General features: G+C 34.4%; 1 protein-coding gene across 3 annotated transcripts; it reads right to left on the bottom strand.

Moving 5' to 3' along the window:
* Positions 1–2,463: 2,463 nt before the first annotated feature.
* On the bottom strand, positions 2,464–15,080 carry LOC132167926 (adenylylsulfatase HINT3). 3 transcript variants are annotated; one of them, XM_059578973.1, is made up of 8 exons: positions 14,708–15,080; positions 13,429–13,484; positions 12,586–12,643; positions 11,145–11,211; positions 4,893–4,948; positions 4,302–4,355; positions 4,050–4,220; positions 2,464–2,805 (listed from the first exon to the last, which is right to left on the bottom strand). In XM_059578973.1, the coding sequence occupies exons 1-7, from the start codon at positions 14,897–14,899 to the stop codon at positions 4,077–4,079; spliced, it is 627 nt and encodes a 208-aa protein (XP_059434956.1). In that variant the 5' UTR covers positions 14,900–15,080; the 3' UTR covers positions 2,464–2,805; positions 4,050–4,076. The 3 variants fall into 3 exon arrangements, with proteins under 3 accessions (XP_059434956.1, XP_059434955.1, XP_059434957.1); XM_059578972.1 differs by lacking the exon at positions 2,464–2,805 and having other exon boundaries at positions 3,848–4,220; XM_059578974.1 differs by lacking the exons at positions 2,464–2,805; positions 4,302–4,355 and having other exon boundaries at positions 3,848–4,220.
* Positions 15,081–15,262: the final 182 nt, after the last annotated feature.

Here is a 15,262-nt window from a genome sequence, read left to right as displayed (position 1 = left end):
TTTTCCATATTGACCCGGAAAATACCCGAAATATATATATATATAGAGTTCATTAAAGTTTAAAGTTTAATTTTTTTCTTAAAGTTTAAAAATTTTTAATTTAGTGTACTGAAATTCCAATTTGTTTTCAATGTCATCTATCCTTTTTTTTTTTTTTTATTAAATTTTGTTAAAATTTTCAAAGAATTCTGTTTAAGGGTTCTTTATTATAAATAAATTAAAAAAAAAAAAAATTGCAAAGATTTAGACTTTGGTTAAGATTTAACAGAATTTGCAAAAAATACAATACATGAATCTTTGCAAATTTCTTTTTTATATAAAAAAAAAATGAAAATTTTAATAAAATTTAACAAAAAATCCTAACAGATAATGATATTACAAAATTGACAAAGTTTTCCACCAAATTGAGTTGGAAGAATTTTTTTCAACCTACTCTATAAAAGTGACATGTATTCTTTTTTTTAATAATATGTGAGATGCACATAAGTTTGTAATAAAATTTATTATAACTTTATCCTTACTATTTAAAAAACACGTGTATCTCACATATTTAAGGGACACGTGTCGTTTTTATAGAGTAGGTTGAAAAAAATTCCTCCAACCCAGTTTGGAGGAAAACTTTAACGACAAAATTTTCCTCCAAACTGGATTGGAGGAATTTTCTTCAACCTAGCCTATAAAGTGACACGTGTCCCTTAAATATGTGAGATGCACGTGTTTTTTTAATAGTAAGGACAAAGTTATAATAAATTTTATTAAAAATGCATATGCATCTCACATGTTCAAGAGACATGTCACTTTTATAGGTTAGCTTGAAAAAAATTCCTCTAACCAGTTTGGAGGAAAACTTTGTCCTTAAAATTTTTCTCTAAAGTGGGTTGGAGGAATTTCCTTCAACCTACTCTATAAAAGCGACACGTGTCCCTTAAATATGTGAGATACACGTGTTTTTTTAATAGTAAGAACAAAGTTAGAATAAATTTTATTAAAAATACATATGCATCTTACATGTTCAAGAGACATGTGTTACTTTTATAGACTATATTGAAAAAAAAAATTTCCAACTCAATTTGAAGAAAAATTTTGTTCTAGGAAAAAGTTGTGAAATCTTGTGGAGGAAGTAAGTGAATCACAGGTGGTGCATGGTGATTGGATGGGCTCCATAGTCTGTGGGACAATCAGAAATCTTACTGCCGGTTGTTGGCCTATTACTTTTTGTTCGTCCGAAAATCAAATTTTGACCAATGAGTGTTAATGGTCAACTTCTTCTAATAATATTTCAACACCAGGCGAATTGCTTTCTCCAGATATTATTTCCTTCTTTTCTTCCCAGCAAAGTCTTTAATTAAGTTTTAGGAAAAATACACATATTTTCCTCAAATTACTATTTTATAGTCAATAGGACAAAAAATTTCTTCAAATCAGTCTAAAAAAATATCCTCTAACCAATTTAAAATAGTGCCAAGTATATATAAACATTTAAAAGGTATATTAAATTTGTAACGTCATTAATAGCAGTTTACTAACTTAGATTAAATTTAATGTGCCTTTTAAATGTTTATAGGCATTTGACACTATTTTAAATAGGTTGGACAGTTATATCCTTGTGGACCTTGTCGATATCCTTCCAAACTACTAATTGTATCTATGTCTCATTTTAAACTACTAAAAATAGTGTACCCTAATGACAAAAATACCCTTCCTACAATTATTTTAAAAAAAAATAATAATAATTTTTTTTTTTTAAAAAAAAGAAAAACCAAGGCTCGATTTTTTTTGTTGTCATTAATTTATAATGATATTTTTGTTTTATTGAAAAAAAAATTGAGGTTATTTTTGTCTTTTTACTGGCCTTATGAATTTTTTTTTTTTTTTGAAAAATGGCCTTGTGAAATATTGATACAATTGATAGTTTGAGCCTTTGAGGCGGATAGGTGTACTTTTTGCTTAATTTTTTGTTGAATAATTAGGGGAAATAAGGAGCATATGATGCCTTTTATATTAAATGCAAGTTTGAGATCTACTTTGAAAGGTATGTTCTATTCTTTAAACCATTTACGTGTTAAATATATAGATTTTATTCATAAATTTTAAAAACTTTTTGTGAGAAAATTATGGTTAATCTACAATATTAAATTTGCATTTTTGTTAATTCTATTTCAACTGTAAATTTGATGGCGTCATTTTTAACTTATTGGACTCACTTATATAGTCTTATACACTAAGACATATATGTTGCATTGTTTATGAAGTTTCCATTTTACATTCCTTTAGACCATTTTCACAAATTTGTTCATAAAGCCAAAAGAATATTTTAAATCCTATAGTTTTTAGACTCAAATACCCCCTTAAATTCTATCATATTTGCAATTACCCTGATAAATTAAAAAAAATTAAAAAAAAAAAAAAATCTTTTTATTTTTTATTTTTTATTTTTTATTTTATTGATAAGTTATTCTCTTTCTCTATGCTATTGGCTCTATTTTTAGCACATAACTATACCACATCATTGTCTTAACTTGGACCCTAACGCCATTGCCAGTGACATATCTAAACGAAACAATATAAAATCCAAGCAAGATATCAGGCAATTCATATGAAATAGAGATGAATTGGCAAGACTAGGCGATCGCCGCCGTTGTTGCAGGACATGCGAGTGAAGCTCCGCTCGCTGCAGTTGGGCTCGGATGGTGCATGAGTTGGTTCATTTTCATGAACAACATGCAGCTCCTTGGTTCAATAATTTTGTGTGCTTTCTTCCAAATGGGATCCAATGGTCCACAGAATAAAGGTTGTCTTGACAAGCTGTACAAGAATATAAAAGTTCATCTCCATCAGACACCAATCCAGGAAGTCAGTCACATGCCCAACCCAAAGCAAAGCATCCGCTTGAGAGCCAAAGGGCAACTTCAATAAGAATTATTCTTTACTATATTGAGTAGGAGGATCAAAAGGAGATGTCCAGACTCTAGGATCAAACACTAATAAGGGCTTCACATTTTTTCAGTAGTCTTAAAAGATTGGGAAAAAGGGAAAATCAGTCTCCGTGATTTACCTGATTAAATCACCTGATTTGCAAGTAACTTCATGTGGTGTCAAAATGAATTTAGAGATCCCATAGGTATGCCAAAAAAACAATTTAATCATTACAATCAAATTTCGTTTACTAACTTAACAGATTTTAATAGCCAATAAAATTGTGACACATGTTCTATTTAAATCAATGTTATACTAATGAAGTATGTTAAATTAGTGGGCAAAATTTAACTGTAGGGATTAAGTTGTTTTTTTGGAATACATTAAAGACATTTGAGTTCATTTTGATACCACATTGAGCTAATTGTAAGTCAGGTAAGCTACATAGACTACTAATTTTGCACTTTTCTCTAAAGGATTAAATACCCTTTTGGTACCCGGATTTTAATGCCTTTATTTTTTTTCACGTAAGTTTCATTTTGTATCATAGATGATACCTAGATTATGGCTAAATACTAAAATGAAACCTCTATTCATCCTCCGTTAATAAAACTAAAGGATTTTCACCCATTGTTGCAATTAGGGGTGATCTTGGGGGTGGTTCGGCCACTCTCTAATTGCATTTTGAGGTAGAAATCCATAGTTTTATTAACGGAATATGGACGGAGGTACCATCTCTATATTTAGTTATAACCTATAAATCATCTATGATACAAAATAAAACCTAGGTGGGAAAAAATAAAGACGTTATAACCCAAGTACTAAAAAAGTAGTTAACCATTCTCTAAAAGATATATTAAAAATTTGAAGGACAATAAGAACCCAAATGTCGTGGTACAAAATCAAGTAATACCAACAATAGCATAATCCATAACAGTAACCAGCTTCAAGTAATGCTATTGAGGCAAAATCCATGCAATTTCTTTCTCCTCTCTCTCTCTCTCTCTCTCCTCCTGTTTGTGTGTGTGTGTGCATGTCTTAAAACCTTTTCATATAAGCTCATTAAATTTATCAACAACGGCCCATTTGTGCAAGTCAAGCCAAAGATCTGTATATGTTCAGAAGGCACATACCATCATAGTATAAATAACAAACACAGATCAATGATTGCACTGATTTTTAGTGAGACTAGATCCTTGATCCTTGCTATCTTCAGCGTTGCTTGATGGTGACAGCACTTCTTGAACAGAATCTACAAGTTTTAAGGTTTCCTGGTCCAACTTTAGGGGATGCCTCCTCAAACTCTGCAAAACCTTCAACTTTCACATATTGCTAACCAGAGTTTTTCTCCCAGAATTAACAAAACATAAGCAAGTGATGCGTACCTCAGAAGGCCACAAGCAATCACGTGCCTTACGAGGAATTATATGAATATGAGTCTGAAATTTCCATATTATATAGCAAAATTAGCGGAACCAATCATTTTCCTAGGTGTGCTTTAAAAAAGAAAAAAGAAAAAAAACAACAAAACAACAAAACAACAAAAAGCCTTGGTAAAATCATAAAAACATTTGCCCCTCAATGATAGGCAGCAGCTGTCCCGTTGCATTTGGTTGTAATAAGATCCATAAATACTTCAACATTTAACAGAGAGAAATGTTGTGGGTACCAAATTTTTTACCAAGAGATGCTTAATAAGTGTTAAAGTAATAATTAAGTGATTAAATTTACATCTTTCTATGAGCTTAAACTTATGAGACAAGTGGTAATTTAACACCAAGTTAACGTGTAACTCATTCATTGAAAAAAAATAAAACAATTAATTAAGAGAAAAGTAACGGGTACCAATTAATGAGTTATATATCAATTTGGTAAGTTTCTCTTGGTAAAAAATTTGATACCCCTACCATTCCTCTTTAACAGATGATATATGATTAATTGAATATAAAATAGAGAAAAAAACAATAATTACTTACGTGAAATATAACTTGGCCAGCAGCTGCACCATTGTTAACTACCAAGTTGAATGAATCTGTATGAAAAACTTCCGGTTAAGTTTTTACAGTGCTACAGTATCACCACAAATATTAGAAACAGATAATTATAGAAAATATGTAGGTATATTCGCAAAGCAGATGTATTGGACTGATCCAGCATCGTGTACAGCCTAGCAGAAGAAGAGAAAACAAGGGCTTGGGAAGTTCAAGTACAGCTTAAATTTTTGAGGATCCAGGGGAAATGTAAACAGGTTCCCACCAACCTAGAAAAAAAAACAATTTTTGTTCCGAGGAAACAAGTTAGTTGAATGTTAGGAAGTAATTTGGTTTTTTATTATTCTTATTTTTAAGTTTCTAAACTTTTACAGATATCTAAAATTGGCTGTCTACTACACAAAGCCTTGAACTTTAAAGCGTGCCAGAGCTAATATCCAAAAGATAGATGAATGCTCATGGGTAGCCTACTAGCTTTTCAGCATAATATTTACATCATCGAGTACATTGTACCATGATATGGACACTCACTATGAATAGCTATTTAGTTTCTTCATCAAACTCCTGCATAATTTTGTAGTCTTAAGAGAGCCAAACCTGAATGAGAGGGCCACTTCACAAGGTTTTGTTTCACTCAAAGCAAGTAGTGCTGAAGGTGGAAAATAATACAAAATCTGCTTTTGAGACTAATGTTATAGGTGATGTTTCATATAACTTCATGGATTGAATAAATCAAATCATATAGGACTTCAGAGCCAAATGGTAGCTCTCCCCATTTCTATGGGGGAGGGCAAGGTTCGAGGAGGGGAATCGCCCTTTATGGTATGAACCTAAAAGCATCTTTTGGAATATAAATACATACACACATAAAGACAGATAAATGAATTACACCTGGAGTCAAACTGAATAGTTGAATCTTACATGACTTCATACAAGGCTCATATCTTCATGCTTACCATTGGATCAATTGTTTTAGTTATGAGGCGAGATTGTAATTTTTTCTTGTATAAAGTTATTTTAAAGTGACATCTCAAAACTTACGATCTTCCACCAGATTTAGCATTGCATGATGAATTGATGCTTCTCAATTAGCTCAAACCTTTCCTATGAGTAACTATCTACATTTAGCAGCTTTTAATCTACAACATGAACAATTAATAAAGGATAACATTGTAAAGTGTAGAAATTTCCCAATACACCTATCCAAGTACGAAAATATCATTAGGGAATGCTTTCGATAAAATAGCATCTTAGTAAGCGTGAAGGATGATAGAAAACAAGATTCTCTTTTATTGGTAATGTCCACAAACACCCAGTGGATCTTGAATCCAGGATATCACCCTCCACCATATTCTTATGAGGGAAGAAGTTGCTAGGTGAGCTAGAGATCACTACATTTGCTTCCATGGAGTCAATTCTCAGTATTTGTTTCAGTTAGCTTCCTTTTCATCTACTACATGAGACCTATTATACCCTAGAAATTTTAGTTCTCTTTATGTTGAAATAGTGAGAAGTGATAAATAGAAAAAAAAAAAAAAAAAAAAAAAAAAAAAATTCACAAGGCTAAAGAGAATAGTTAAGCCCCAACTGCTCATAATGTTTACTGTTGTAATTGGCAATTGAACTGTAGAAGGTATGCAGTCCCTGTTGTTAACCCTTTTTCATTCTCACTTATTTGGCCGAGAAAAAAATTGCAAGTATAGGCTTGCTAAAGTCACCTATGAGGGAGAAAAAAAATAAATAAATAAAAAATAAGGATCATATATGTTTAACCTTCCAACAAGAGTAAAGTGATATTTAGCTTATGTGGTGTACTAGGATGGAAACAAATGCAAGGAACTTTGACGGCAATGAAGTCTTATTGGTTAAGATGAAGATGATGTTCTGAGATCACTATTTGATGATGGATAACAACAAATGCTTTCTCCTCTCTTCCTTTTACAGAGTTCTCGGATTTTTGTAATTTTAGAATTTAGCTTCAACTCTGTTTGCAGTTAACTTGTATACTTTCCTTGCACTGAGGTTGTGCCCTGTTAGAAAAGGTTAGAAAATATATTATTGTAATAAGGGAAAGGGGTTTTGTCATTTAATGTATTTTCCCTAATATAGATAATATGGGAAGGTTACATACATACTGTGCTCTCTTTTTGTGCAAACCATAATCTTGACATAATATCAAAGCAAGGTCCTAGGGTTTAACAACTTTTTTTCTCGTTTTCTGCATCCCTTTTCTCTCTTTAGACATTTTTCTTTCCTCTTTTCTTCTTTTTTTTGCCTCGTGCTGCAACAACACTGGCAGTGCAGAATTAAGCTTTACTCAATGCCTGTGGTTGGAGGTGGAAGGAGTCATCATCACTGTGGTAGTCGGGATGTCGCCGCCATTGTTGTTGTTGTGATCCCTATCATCGGTGGTACGATGGTTGACAATAGATCCGCTTCATGGCTGTTGTGGTAGATGTTTTGCCCTCAACAGCTAACTAGTTCATTCAAGGTTGTTGGGTGTTGCTTTTTGGTGGCCAAAGATGTCAATTCAGAGTGGTGATGAAATCTTGGTGGGTTGCGGTGGTGGTTGGTGACTGTGGTAGTCTCTTGACATAGTTGTGATTGTTGGTCGCCTTTGTGGCCATTGTCAGCAAAGTCCAGTTGCCATTGGAGAATCTCCGGCCATATTCGAAGAAGAAGACCCGTGTTTGGGCACACATTGTCCCTTATCCAGAATAAGATATCCCCAGTTTAGTTTAATAAAATCCCAGGTTCTACATTCTCTAGTTTTAATTTTGGGCTAAGTCCATTCAAAAGCAGATCTAGCCTAAGTCCAGCCCAAACTAAAAGCATGACCCACCCATTAACTCGGATCCAATCTGTTAGGTTTTAAAAATTTGCCTCATTTGATGTTCAAAACTTTGGTTGTAAAACTTCAGCATCTCCTAAGTATTTCGGTTTGAAAAGTTGAGTCTTTGTGTGTTTCAGAGAGATCCGGCACCTGGACATCACTTGGGGATCATTTAGAAATCGTGACAATACCTAGAACAGTTCCTAGTGTTACATGAGCATCGTGACATGCTTTGCACGCAGCCAGGCCAAGCGTTCTGCCTCAGGGTGTCACATAGGCATCGTGACATGCTTTGCACGTGGCCAGGCTGAGAGTTTCTGCCTTGGAGCGTCACGATGTGCCTGATTTACATCACGATGCACCAACGCATCTGCAGAATCTTGCAAGCCGCTTTTGACATAACAAACGTCTGAATTGAAAAAAATTTGTGAACACAAAGTTGTAGATATGGGAATAAGCTTTCCAAAGCCACTAAGTTTGCCTCAATCAGAAATCAGGATCAATTACCCTGAGAATTTTGTTCCCCCTAACAACTTTTCAGCTTTACCCTTCCCTTCCTAGAAATAGAATAGGATGCCCCTTTAGGTTTTGAAGCATGCCAAGCACAAAATTTCTAGAGACAGCCTTGAAGTTCTTGCTTCTCCTTTGTTCCAAGAGAGGATTTGTACAAAACCTTGACCTTCCCCTCTCTTGATGTCTTGATTCTTCCCATTTATTTCACCCAAGCTTTGGGTGTTCTTGTGTAGGTGAGAAAGTAAGAGTGGCCCTTGATCTTACAACCCCTCTAGATATTTTCCCTCCCACACCATTGTTGTACCAAGCAGGGTTCTCTAAAAAGCTTAAAGCTTTCTCTCACTTGGGTTGTTCTTGTTGTTACTCAAACTACAACCATTCACATCCTTCAACCACAAAGAGTTTACCGATGGGTCGCTAAGAAAATGCACTACAAGAAGGTTGGCAAGCTTGGAAGCAAGAAAGAAGTTGGTGTCTTATAGAGTCTAGGATTTGCAAAGGGTTGTAAGTATTCTTTGTGTTTGTAATTTGAATTTTTTTGTTATAGTGATTTTCTAGGTTTTGCTGCCTCGAAGTGGTTTTACCTTTGAGATGCTCAAAAGGTTTCCACTTCGTAAACAAAATTTTGTGTTATTGATATGTGTTGATTTATTGCTTACAGTGGTTTGAGTTATTATCAGTGCAGTAATTTTAATTTGATATACATTTGTTTATACTGATGCATTTGTGATTGTGGTTGTTTTGGGGTTGGACCTCGGTCCTTAGATCCTTTCACAATCCATATCGCAGCCCAAGTGCGACCCAAATCAATAGGACCTAGATCGAAACAGTTTTTACAACTTTGTTTTTATACCAAAGACTTGGGCAAACTTCTATATTTCCTCAGTATCAAAGTTGCTAAGCCTTAGACAAGAATTAACTTATCTTAGAGGAAGTATGTACTTGATTTGCTAGATGAAATGGGCCTGCAAGACCCTTGCTGTGTCAATGTGTTCTTATAAACCCAAATCAGAAACTTTTGAAGGGTGAAGGAGTTATTCGAAGATCCTACTAGATATCATCAACTAGTTGGAAAGCTGAATTATCTGACCATCACCATACTAGAGATTTTATATGCAGTTAGTGTAGCGAGTCAGTTTTTTTTAGGCTCCTAGAGTCCCACATTGGAATGCAATCACTCGTATTGTTCATTACTAGAAGGCTCTTTGAAACCCCACTTCCTGTCTACCTCTGAATTTTTAGTTTTTTAGTTTTTGAAGTAGTAGAAACGCATGCTTTAGCCGCACCATCTAAAGGAGGGCTTATAGAAGTCATTGTACCAGAAAGTGACAATAGGAAAATAAACATAATACAAGGAAAGAGGAGATTGTACATCAAGCCCTCTATATTGGGCAATGAAGAAATGGTAACCCTTTGCCCCTTACTTTTAATAAAAGGGAAAATTACTGTATTAATCCCTCTAATTTAGGCCTTTTTCAAATTGCTCATCAAGTTTTCAGTTTCATCTTTTAGCTCCTTGTGTTTTCTCCCTTATCAAATAGATTCTTTCATCCAATTCCTTATAGATTCTATCCATTTTTTTTTTGACATAGCCTTTGTAAATGACAATTATACCCATTGACAAAAGAAGCAAAAGAAAACAAAAAAGAAAAAAGAAAAACACTAGGGTGCCACGTGTGTCACCTCCATGGGATGGAGCCACCTCCACATTTTTCTTTCTTTTGACAATGGGTACAATTATAATTTTATAAAGGCTCCGTAAGAAACAAATCGACGGAATCTGTATAGAATTGGACAGAATGATCTATGATAAGGACGAAAAATACAAAAGAGCTAAAAGATAATATTAGAAACTCAAGCAGCGTTTTAAAAAATACCTAAACCATAGGCACTAATATAGTAATTTTCCCTTAATAAAATGACAGACATACCAGGTTGCAATCATTTGAAGGAGACAAACTCAATTAGGAGCCATCGTATACGTTTACTCTTAAATTGATTTGTGAGATCTGCGATTGCTCTTTCCTCCAACCTCCCTGGTCCTCATTATTCCATAGAGTCTTCAAATAAAAATTGTTTAATCATCAATGGATCAAGCAAAGTGTTGATTTCTCTCTTTTTAAAATCAAGGTCTTCTTTGACAGGTTCTCTTTATCTACTACGCGGTATTGCATGTCCTTAGTCAATAATTTGGTCAAGTGGAAGAATAAGAAACAAACAGTGGTAGCGCATTCTAGTACGGAAGCCGAGTATAGAGCAGGCTCATACTGCTAATGAGCTAACACGATTACAAGATTTTCAGACTGTAGTCATAAGAACAATTAAAAAAAAAACGATATAATTACAGAATCTAAATTTGAGTGCACTTAGTGCTACTCAAGGAGTTCAAGCATATAGTTCCCTTTGTTTTAATATGGTTCAAGTTTCTAAGCATTTTAAATCAATCAATGCCAACGTTATAAGAGTGATCAAAATCATTCTTTATTATTGTGATTGTATTATTAAAGGTTTTTAGATTTGACTCATAAAAAAATGTAAATTTCTTTAGTTTTTTAGCGCACAACTTAGAGAAAATGATATGAGTATACGAGTAGAGAGCAGAAGGATAGCTTTTCTCAACGGCTTCAGTTGATGTTTAATCTTTACAAACCAAAGTAAATGGTTCATGTTTGGGGTTAGGCCATGGGCGTAGTCAATTTATATATAGACAACCCAATTGGACCAAACACACAGCCACCACCAACCATTTATAGAAAACAATCAAACTCCCACAGCCTGTGTGTACTCCAAGCAATAAAAACGTTATAGCAAGGCAATCATATAGGTGACAATTCATCTTTTAATAAATGAAAAACACATAATTATCATGACAGTGAACCATGAAGACATACCACAATTGGTAGCTTTCATTATTGCATCGCTGATAAAAGGCACTTTCGAACACATAGCAGCTACCACCTGCACAATAAGTGAACTTGGAGACATACGAGAAGAATTTACATTTGGATTTCCAAAGAGAGAGGGAGAAGGAGAGAGTAAAAGAGAGCATGCTACAATGTTTTGTAGACCTGTACTCTTTGCATAACACATAAAATATATTTCTCAAACAACTCTAGCTCAATAGACGTACAAGAACTGAGAGAGTTAACTACCAGGAGGTCAAGCTCCAAAATCAACAATTCTTCACCAAAGTATGGTTCTAATTAACTTTATATAGGTAAGAATAAATGCATGCATATGTAAAAATCTCCCACATATTTCAGAATATCTCAAGGAACTGAGTGATTGACCATCAACAAATGCCAAGGGAAGAAAGATGAGTATTATATTGGAAATTTTTTTTTGAGCCAATAGAAAAAATAAATTTGATGAGCGAAGGAGCTTCTTTCATTAGAAGCTATCTCATCATTGAACTGGATGTGAATAATGTGTTTCTTCAGAGTTATTTACAAAGACTGGATGAGGACACCTTCAAATCTCAACTTTTGGTTCAAAAAGCAGACCGAAAACCTTGAAACGGCTGTTGCAGGCTCAGGTCTTTGCCTCAAGTATGGTGCAGCATATTACTATGTCTTTTGTACAGTTGTGAAAAGAATTAATGCAGCAAGTATGATAAGAATGATGTCTTTTATTATTATTGTTATTATTATTATCAAATTTCCTAGAGGAAGCATGAATTGGATAATCTCAACAAATCTGAAAAGGTAAAGGTGAAGCAAATGAAAAGCATGCAGGCAAACAGAAAGATTGGGAAACAAACTTGGAGTCCAGTTTTTGCATGCTTGTTATTTAGTCTTGTTGAAAAAAAAGCCTTTGTTTGTTTCCTTTTATTCTTTTCCTTAACGTAATATATTGATGTTTAGTAACCAAACACCAACAAATTCTTCTCCTATTTCCCACCTTATTATTTGCATTTGTTTAACTATACAATCCTAAACCTGTGTTTGGACCTTATTATTTGCATTTCCCACATGCTAGTGCCTCGCGTCCAAACTGCACACATTGTTAGTCCAAAAATTAGGCTCACCAAACTTGGAATTTTCGCTTCAGTTTTTTGGGGATTTTAACTCTTGATCTCATACAGATGCCATTGCACAACTGTATTTTGGCCTACATGTCCAAAAAATTAATCACCTACATTATCTAATGCAAGAATTTCTATTAGAAAGGCAAAATGACAACATCCACGTGCGATGAATATCTACAATAGACAATTCATGAAGACATTGTATTCATAATGCAAACTGATTGTATCCATTTAGGAAAACTACAAAATGATTGTATCTGACTAGACATAATACAAACTGAGTGTAGCCATCCAAAATTACTTACAGATGGTGGAGTGGCCCCTAATGATGGGAAATGAGATTTTGGAATGATAAGAGAATGCCTGAGGAACAAAAAAATGGAAAACTATAAATAGGAGAGCATGATGTCAAAAGATAATCAAGGATAATGCGAACTATTTATTGGCATTTCAAGCCCATTTTAGTAACTCACATATCTTTTATTGGCACATTACACATGCATCTAGGAAGTGTGGATTCTTCAAAGTAACTATCATATGCCAGTACCATGTCTCATATGTATCCAATACAAACACATATCAGGATATGAAAGAATATGTATTCGATAAATATCAGTAAAAAATAAATAAAAAATAAAAAATTATAGAGATGGCATAGACACAATGGGATATGACTTGGATAGGCATGGGTACATTTGGGGTAAAATTTTGATTTTTCTTAAGAAAATAAAAAGTGATAATCATACAGATTGAATTACAGTTATCTGGGCTTATACCAAACAAGTCTCATCATAGAAAACCTTCTCCAAGCTATCTGCAGTAACAGAAGTTACTTCAAATCAAATGTTGATACCTCAAGGCCTGAAGAGACACAAGGACCAGCACAGTATGCCGACTGAATAAATTTAGAGATTAACTTTAAGTTCTTTCAGTATCACAACAAATAAAAAAGCAAAATTCAACAATCAACATCACTTAAGAGTTACTCCATAGTTAAACAGTATGGCATTTCTTAGAAACATGTCTGTCTATACAAGTATGGGTTTGTTAAGACGTGAACATTAGTGAATCCCAAACATTAAACAGAATAAACCACACCTACGAATAACATAACTTATAAATTGCACCTTGGATGCATGATACCTTACCCATGACTCAGTGGATTGGTATCCAGTATACACAAGCAAGCATCATCTTCATACAGCTGTCAAGATCAAATCCAATAAAGAGTAAGAAAAGGCAGAAAAAGTGACAAGAAAATGCATTTTCACAATATAAAGTGATATAATGTGGCAACTTCATATTTAGCATAGAATTAGGCTTTGAGACATATTCAAAAGAACATAGAAGGGATATTCATACTTTAGCAACTACAAGTGTCTAAAGCATCAAAAATAAGAAATTTCGCAAAGTGCGCTAAATGTTTAGTGTTCTTCAGAAATTTTTAGTCAAGCATGCCTTTTCCACTATTACAAGGAAATTCAGATTCAAAAGCAAGTCTTATACCTTGCTGCACAAGCAAGACTTTTAAATAATAACAATTAGCTAATTGCCAGCAAATAATTATCAAAATTTATTTCCTTTTTCTTTCTGTATAAAGGATTTCACAATGACATTTTTGTGCTCAAACTCAAATCCTAACACAATTATAGAAACCTAACTAGTTGCCATAACCTTAAAACTGGTAGCAAAATCATATTAAGCCCATTATTCAGTAACAACAGAACACAAGATGGTGACCAATCTTTTCAGTCAAAGTCAATCTCGCTCAAGATCATGTTTCCTTCCTACCGGTCACTAGAAACGCAGAAGGTGAAAGTCTCACTAATAAGAAATCCGTATTACAAATCTAATAAGCCAAGACTCCAAGACTGATGCAATGGTCTAGTAACGCCCTATGAACCACTGAGACTCTTAACATTTATAAGCCCCTGTGGCCCTGTTCATCACTACATGCAGGCATTTCCTCATGTGCTAGAATTGCAACGAAATGGCACACTCGCATAGATATATAGCAAAACCAAAAACAATAATATGAATGAAGATGTTAAAACAAAAAATCAATCCAAGAAATTCAACAGCAATTCTGAGCCAACATACATGCTAATCTATAATCTCAGACTCCTTAATGTCAAAAGTGCAGCATTTTTCCACACGCTCTGTTTGGTCACCAGGAAACGGTTGGAAAGGGAAAATGCATGCAAAATACATACATATATATACAGAAACACAAACACACAGACTTATTTAATATACCAAATTGTCTACTCTAGTTAGCTTCCGACATGCAAACTCTCCAAATTTCGGAAGCCAAATCATGAAAACCCGTAAAATTCACATTTCAAAGTCCTTTTGCTCTTCCTCAATTTTCTCAGCAACCAAACAAAAAATCATCAAACTACAACAACAACAAAAAAGCCGAATTACCTTGAGAGCCGGTGATTCACCGCGTATAATCTTGCAGAAAACGCAGTCGTTCCGCTGATCCTTCCCCTCAGAACCACCGCCAGAAGCACAATCCGAATAGGAAACGCGTGAGAATCTGGACGGAGTCTCACCCTGACCCGAACCGACTGGGCGGAGATGGGAACAGAGAATGGCGAGCCTGCGTGCCTCCATGCTAAGCGAAAGCGAACCTTTCGACAAAATCAGTGGGCGTGGCCATTGTTTTGAAGTGAGATTCTGGGAAGACAGACAAAGTGAGTGGAGTTTTGGTTTGTTTTTTTGTTGAATAAATTAAGGATTGAGAGTTTTTGAGCGGATAGAGGGTTTGGGTTGGCGCTGCGGTCGAGACAGTGGCCGTTGGTCAGTTTTCGTTTTTATCCACAACCGGATTTTGTTGCATATATAGGAGGACACGTGTCAATCAGAGGTTTTAAATCCACCGCCTTCGATCACTAGGCTAGCCGACCGTTTCGCTAGGAATACGATTCTTGTACGCTAAATGAAAGGGTAATGGTAATGTTGTCTTAATATTTTTGA

This window comes from Corylus avellana, chromosome ca1 (genome assembly GCF_901000735.1).
Source record: "Corylus avellana chromosome ca1, CavTom2PMs-1.0".
Lineage (NCBI taxonomy): Eukaryota > Viridiplantae > Streptophyta > Magnoliopsida > Fagales > Betulaceae > Corylus > Corylus avellana.
The sequence above is the reverse complement of the archived record's forward strand: the minus strand, read 5'-3'. Positions and strand labels throughout refer to the sequence as shown.